The sequence below is a fragment of the Semicossyphus pulcher genome, unplaced genomic scaffold (assembly GCF_022749685.1).
Source record: "Semicossyphus pulcher isolate SPU_LCO1_2020_fin unplaced genomic scaffold, fSemPul1.0.p SCAF_16, whole genome shotgun sequence".
NCBI classification, from domain to species: Eukaryota; Metazoa; Chordata; class Actinopteri; order Labriformes; family Labridae; genus Semicossyphus; species Semicossyphus pulcher.
In genome coordinates this window covers 20,468,124-20,475,639 of record NW_027211670.1, presented here as the reverse complement: position 1 = coordinate 20,475,639, position 7,516 = coordinate 20,468,124, and the positions used below count along the sequence as shown (strand labels likewise).

General features: G+C 45.9%; 1 protein-coding gene across 1 annotated transcript in view; it reads right to left on the bottom strand.

The window, feature by feature from the left end:
* Window positions 1-534: 534 nt before the first annotated feature.
* The window catches only part of LOC138593270 (glutamate receptor ionotropic, NMDA 2C-like), a 51,888-nt gene continuing 44,906 nt past the window's right edge, over window positions 535-7,516 (bottom strand). The window contains exons 13-15 of the mRNA XM_069664201.1: window positions 6,818-7,005; window positions 4,559-4,791; window positions 535-3,369 (exon numbers count right to left, since the gene is read on the bottom strand). Of these exons, the coding sequence (XP_069520302.1) occupies window positions 1,840-3,369; window positions 4,559-4,791; window positions 6,818-7,005 (1,951 nt within the window). The 3' untranslated portion in view covers window positions 535-1,839. The remainder of the gene's footprint in view (window positions 3,370-4,558; window positions 4,792-6,817; window positions 7,006-7,516) is intronic.

Below are 7,516 nucleotides of genomic sequence, written 5' to 3'. Positions count from 1 at the left end.
CTGGTGGGGTAGACCTGTTTTGCATGCAAATTACATAAATAATAAGCTATCTATGAATAGAAACCCTTAATTTTGAGCATTGTTTTAGATGGTTGGCTGGTTTTATTGGCCGTTGGGCTGGTTTTGCCACACAGACCTGGCAACCCTGGGGCGACATCACTGCGGCTTTGTCCACAATGAACTAAACATCTCAGATAACGAGCTTTAGCGATGTCCGGATGTGGATTTAGTTGCCTTTGGATAAAGCTATTCTTGGTTTAAATCACCGGCTAACCCGTTAGCTTTAGCTCCATAGCTACCAAACAAAACTGACAGTGGTAGAAATGTTCTGAAGCAACTCTTGGTAAAATAACACCAAAAAAACAACGACAGAGTATTTCTCAAAATGCTGAACTTTTCTTTAAGACCAGCATTTCCCGTTAAAATACAATTGACTTCTACAAAGCAGGCGTTGACAGAAAGATAAGGACTCTTTAAAGAAGAGGCACACATGCGTGTTCATCCAAAAAGGCTCTTTAATTGATCTATGTGATTAATTACAGGGTGAGGGAGCCAGGTAATATAGATACTAGAATAGCTTTCAATTACCTCATTTAAAGTTGATCATTTAACAGTTGGAGGGGACGGGGAGGGAATATAAAAGAGTGGAAAAGAGAAAGTGATGAAAATTTAATATAGGCCAACTGAATGTAGGCCAATCTTTCTGAGTTAATACAGTAATAACACATATTTCAGTAAATCTTCAACAGCTTAACAAAAAGAAAAAATGTGCCAGAAGTGTGATTAGAAAATTTAAAGAGTGACTATAAATTCCTATCATATGCAGAATACATGAATATGACACTAACCAGCCTAAAATAACACATTTCTCTATATTGATATAGTATTAAGATGCAGAGTTGATTTAATGTGAGGCCCTGTGTGATGTTGTGCTCTACTGCAGCCTCGTACTGAGACCCAGGGAGGAACAAGAATCCATGGATTAAGACACCTTGTGCTGGACAGTGCTGTTCCAATACTTTCATCGTTTTGTAGATTGTGTTCATATGGACTCCTTTCGCAAAGTCTCCGCTTCCTTCCGACTCATCGCTGAATAAAGACTTGAAGGGTTTAGCTCCAAAACATCGTAAATCTTTAAAGAAGATACCTGAAATTTATCAACAGATGTCTCAAAATGATTATTTCATCCTAGAAAACGGCTGCTCTTCTGCGTCCGGAGACACAATGTTTTAATATTCAATGTCGTATTATTTTGGAATTAAACTCTTCGCGTGTACGTCACAGCTGTCCCTCTCAAATCTTGCTACAGTGGCTGCTTGTTTTTGGTGGCTGTATTTAAAGACACGATCCCCCTTTTTTCCTTCTCTTTCCTCCCGAGCTGTAAACGTTTCACGACGCCACGACACCCAAGACTTAATCCGGACCATCCACAGTTAAATATACACAACAAACACAGCATGAAAACTCTGGTTATAGTTTAACCATGCGCCAACTCCGTGGACTGTTGTAAATCTTAGTGCACATTAAAGCACAGAAAACAGACAAGCGTTTTCGTAGGAAAGTAGCAAGAGTAAAACCTGCCGACTCCAGCTTTCCACAGCTTCCCGAGGATTAATTGGTACAGTGCAGTCTTCTTATCTTACTGTAGTGTACACCAAAATAAGTCCTACATTTGCAGACCCAAACTTATATCCTTAACCACACAAAGTCACATAGAAAATTCACAATTACTTCAAGTCATGACTTCATCCCCTTACATGAATCTAACCACTACCTCCTCTCTCTCCTTGTCCTTGGTTACTCCAAAGTATCCATCCTACAAGGTCCTTCTGCTTCCCATCAGACCTCGGACTCCAGACTTGACACCCGTCGCCAGGGACGAAGTACGCAGGGGCTACCTGTGGGCTGTACCCCTGCTCCCTGACTGACCTGGGCATCTGATCCAGTCTGGGATCCCTGATAGACCCCATAGGCCCCATAGACGCTGTCCTGGTACAGTAGAGCCCGCTGGCTTCCACATCCCCCGCCACCACAAGCCAGCAGCTGGCACATTGGGTTGCTGGAGGCATGGCTGTGGTGCTGCAGGTCTAAGGGGCCGTGGTAGAAGGGTAGTCCAGGGTACGAGTTCAGGTAGTGGGCGTACTGTCTGCTGAGCAAGCTCGTGGCTCTCCGTACCATCCCCCGTCCCAACCCAGTGCCCTGTCGCACCGCTTCTCCGTACGTGGGGAGGTGGGTGGAGTTGGAGTAGCGCAGCCTCTTACGCCCATTGGGCCTCCTCTGGTCCTCCCGTATGTGGAGGTAGGCCTGGTTCCTTGGGAGGCACAGGTTGTTTCGAAGGTGGGCAGGGTTGTAGGGCTTTGTGGCGGTCGGTGTAAGAATGCATGGGAACAGGTCTGGCAAGGTGGAAGGTGACTGACTCGACAAGGATGACTGGGATTCGTCGAGCTGGCGCATCTGCTCGCTGCCCCAAGTGGCTTTAAGGAAAGATGGGCGGCGGTGCCTGCGTCTTCCTCTAAGCACGAGGTCCTCCGGGGGCCAGGAGCCGTAGTTCTCTACCCGAGGACACATCCCCTCCCCAGGGTAGATGCTTTCAACGCTTGGGGCGGAGATGTGGTTTTCCTGGAGGTTGTTGGCCTTGAGCTCACTCAGAAAGACCGGACTTTTGTCACTCTTGTCCTGGTCCCTGTGTGTTCTCCTCTCTGAATCCCCCTCATCGTACTGGAAACTCTTAGACCTCCGTTTCCGCCTGGAGAAGCCTGCTTGGACGTTGTGGGTTTGAGGCGAGGAGACCGGATGAGATGGGTAGATGTCAGGAAGTTGGAGATCGGTGTAAGGTATGAAGGGTGAGTGAGTGTCTACATAGAGTCTTCCAGTGGTCTGGTAGTGGTGCGGGTGCTGATGAGGAAGCGGTTCACTCACAGCGAGGTGGGGGCTGCTGAGACTAGAGACAGGAAGTTGCCGATCATACAGACACGAGGAAGAGTGAGTCGGTAGCGTGTAGCGCAGTGGCGTTGGCCTGGTCATCCCTCGATGCAGTTTCAGAGAGTTCACACCATACAGGGGCGGGGTGAGGGAGCGCTGGGGGAGGGCGCAGTGATTCTCTGTAATGTAAGCAAATCCTCCAGGTACGGCCTCCGTGGCGACTTGTGGAACACGAACAGGCAAGCTCCCGCCATGACGACTCAAGTGCTCTATGGTCTTGGTGGCGTTGTCCAGGGAGGTCTCAACATTGGCAGTGGAGACCAGGTCCTTGGCAGTGCGAAGCATCTTCAGCATGTTCGCTTGAGCGTAGTTGGAGGTGAGGTCGGGTTTTGCCAAGCCAGATGAACGCCCAGTATCCTCCACTCCGTTAAAACAACTGTAAATACCCTGAGAGATGAAAGAAAGACAAAGAATCAAACTGATACAGAGAGAGCAAGAAGTGGTAGAAGAGATGTTGACTATTAGTTTTAATTAATTTAAATAGTTACAAACTGTTTAACCTTAAATCAACCTCTAGGGGTCCTACGGGGACAATTTCACAGATGAGATTTCAACCGATTTGTGCATCTGAACGTAACAATCTACCTCCGTACTAATAAAAACCCCACTGGCAGTTAAGTAAAAAAACTGATTTCATTAATATCTCTTTTTATCGCTGAGGCAAGACTTAGTCACAAAATTCATTATGCATTCTCCCGGGACTCAAAGAGAAACCGTTTAAGCCGAGAGGATTGCCCCAATAGACGGACACACACATGCCTAAAGTCCTCTGCAGAGGAAGCCGTCTCTAACTGCTTGGACAAACACACAAGCCAAATCCCAGGACTGTTCTCTTCTTACAGCTGGCTGAGAGATCCTGAAAGAGCCAAATTTAATTTGGCCCTTGGGGTCGTCCCACACGGATTAATGATTAGATAGTCATTTAGCCCTTAATCTGATAAAACCCACATGCAGGCGCAGTGGTGTAATTACCCAGCAGAAGAGCACAGAGTCCAGAGATATTTCCCTGGCTGTTTAACTCTAGCCAGCGTTTTGCTTCAATAACTCCCAAACAACGGCATCAACACACTGGGTGCTGATTTAGGCTAATTGGAAATGAACATTAAGCAATCAAAGTTAAACGCTGAGTAAACACTAGAATTAGTGCAGTTTTTACCCCTTTTATCTTTGCTCTCTCCTCCCCTCTAACTCTTAATAAGACGGCAGTGCCATTCCAGCTAGTATTTTCACAAGGCCCTTTAATGGCACCATGTAATTGCATGCAAACACACACCAATTAGCACTAATTTCTCATCACATAAAAGCCACTACATGTGAAACAGCATATTAAACTGAAAATGAACCGACCAACCACTTGGAATCAAAATATCAGCCAATCTTTCAATCGTTCAACAAAGCTGTTCCCAAATTATCCAATTACAGCCGCCCGATCAGTCACTTAGCCAACGATCGTTAAGAAATCAGCGAAGCAAACCAAACTTCTATCAACCAGGCAATCAGCGGTGAAGCCAGCGAGCTTATCAGCTTTTTTAAAGAAAGTCACAAATCGATCAACTGACTAATTTGCAAGTCTCACCCTGCTGATGGCCAACATGAAGTCCAGTTTGTGGGACTTGTGGATGGAGTGTCGTAGCTTCCAGTAGAGCAGGTGTTCCCAGGCGAACACCAGCAGGCTGAGGCCCATGGCCACGAGCAGCATGTAGAAGACTCCCGCCATGTTGTCGATGTCCAGCTTACTGCTCATCACCTCGTTCTTCTCGTTCTGGCAGATTCCCGACAACCACACCGTCTCCAGGCGCTGGGTGTCTCCTGGAGGAACGAGGGGGAAGAAAAGATGATGTCAACCTGGAAGATCTAAAGCCCCTTTTACACAAGCACACCTGGCATTTTCATGAAAATTTCAGGACAGTCTGCCACTGAAATTTCCTAGAGTTGCCCTTTCACACGTCCATCAGCAGGAGATTTTTCCCTGTCAGATTTTTCCCTCCTGTGAATGCATTGATTGAGGTGCGACACGTTTTGACACGCATTGTCTTTAACGACGAGCCTCCTTCACACGCGGCTCACCTGCTGCTGTGAAAACGAGATCGCGGGTGAGTTTTGGGGCGACTTTGTAAAACGTGCAGCTCATGATGAATGTAAACAGAGCAGATACATGTAGGAAGAGAGAAGCAGAAAGAGCCGCTGTGTGCAGGCACAGCAGGTGGAGGTGTGCGGGGAAAAGTAACTGAAGAGAAGCAAGGTGAGCAGATTAAAGTAGTTCTGTAAACAAACATGGTGGAGACGAATGAAGCACCGTTATAACAGAATTACGATATACAGTAGCTTTCTTTACCCCACCTGCCCCCTCCCTTCACCCGTCACTCGCTCGCTTCACACCTGCAGCCCACCCGGAAATGTTCAGGTGTGCAGAGCATGTGTGAAAGGGGCTTAAGTAAAATGGATGCTTAATGTCATGCAAAGTCTGGTATTCAAGGACATAAAAGGCTAATTTAATGAATACTGAATATCATAATATTCACGACCTTGAGTGTGTTAGCTATACAGTTATACAAGCGGCAAATAGTAAACAGTAACAATCAACAGCTGATTACTTTTTGCTCCACCAGCTCAACTAGTTCCACAATTTAACTGACACTGGACTGTTGCTGTGATTATCTGCGGCCTCGTGCCTACGACCGAATCACAGCCGTGACGATATTAAGTACAACATCCCTCTCCCTCTTTATCATGTACGTTAATCTGTAGGTTTTAATTCATCATCAACCGGTGAGATCAGAGTCTGCTGTGTGATTCAGAGGTACCAGCTTGATCAGTGTCGACACACACAGTCTGCTGTAATGTTAATTATCAGCATTCAGAGCACCGGGCTGAGGCGGAGTGATACACAGAGTGAAAAGTCCCAGTGATGTTGTTCTCTATATCACCACTCATGGAATGCCTCTCATCCAATCAGATTCCTTGGTCGGAACTAACAGTGTTTTATTGACCAAGCACAGAACTGCTGACCAAACCTACATTCAAATCCCTTCACTGCCTTCTTTACCACATTATGTGAACATTAGCGATTAATCTGGTAGATTGAGGTCATGTGACTAATTATGTCAATTAGAGACCATTTTTACAGTTTTGATTTCCTTAAATTGGGTGATTATGTTAAAAAACGCGTCACGTTCGACCCTGGAAATACACTTAAACTAAAATTAAAAGTAAGCACTGAGAAAAACCAGTGAAAGCCACATCATCTTTACTTTTTGGCTGAGGTATACATGCATCTTACTTTTTTAAGCAGGCCAAGAAGCCTGCTCTTGATGGAGCAGAATTTACAGTTCTTAAACACCTCCCTTAGCCATCATTACCACCTTAAGATGCTCCTGCAGGCCTGTGAACAGGTGGCCACCTCCTGAGCTGCGTTATCCCCGGTGGCCTCCAGTTTATCGCTCAGTTACCGTATGTTGCCCACAAACAGACAATTTATTACATCATCATGGAAAGCTCCGGGTGTGTGTGTGTGTGGGCATGCTCTTAAGCTCTCAGAGGAGAGAGGATATTACCTCCACACCGGTGGCCGTCACGGTGGGTGTGTTAGTGCGTGCATTGGTAGGACGGATGTGTGTGTGTGATGGAGATAATCATATCCTTAACACGTCCTGCTGTTCTGCAGGATATTAACTCTTCCCTGTTAGCCCACTTCCCTGTTGATACAGCACACACTGAACTGGACCACTGCCAGTCACATGGCTCACATACAGAGTACCAGAGAGGTAGAAATAAACACAAACAGATAAAACGGTGGAAGCGTGTTCGTCCATGTAAGGTTTGGGTCAGTGCCCACCATCTCCGAGGAACTGCAGCAGCGCCAGGTCTATAAGCCGTTTCCAGCGGGAGTCCTTCTGCAGAGCGATGCCGTATCCCGTGGTGGCAAACACCTTCCCGCTGCCGATGGTCACCAGCTTGCAGCCCTCGTCCTTCCCGGCCATGTAGTTCAGAACGGCAGCGTCGTAGATGAAGGCGTCCAGCTTCCTGCATGCACATAGAGACAGACGTACAAAGCTCCATCATCAGAACTATTGGGTCCATTTCTACAAAATGGATCTTTAAATAACCTATTTTTGCTCATGTTTTTTGGTGCTTAGAGGAACTATTTTTTAATGCTGATTTTGGACTTTTGGCAGAAACTGTTCTTTAAACTTCTTGCTTAAAGGTTCTTTAAGGAACTTAAAATAGTTCTTCTGTGGTTAGCAGCCTTTTTATCGGAGCATAATCAATGAATGTTGGAACTGTTCAATAACATATTTGTTTCTCTCTTGAAGAATCCTTTGACACCAGATGTGTACGGTGGCCAACAAGGGCAATCATGCTGTTGGATTGTTTCTGTATTTGCAGCGAACTCAGTTTTTTCCCTTTGTTACGGTTGCTTTAGATTGTTTGCCTTCATCTGAGCGTCCAATTTGTTTCTTTTTCTTTGGATTTTCACTTATTTTTGAAGTTGTATCTGTAGTCATCCATCTTTTCTTTGTTTGTTCAGCCATAG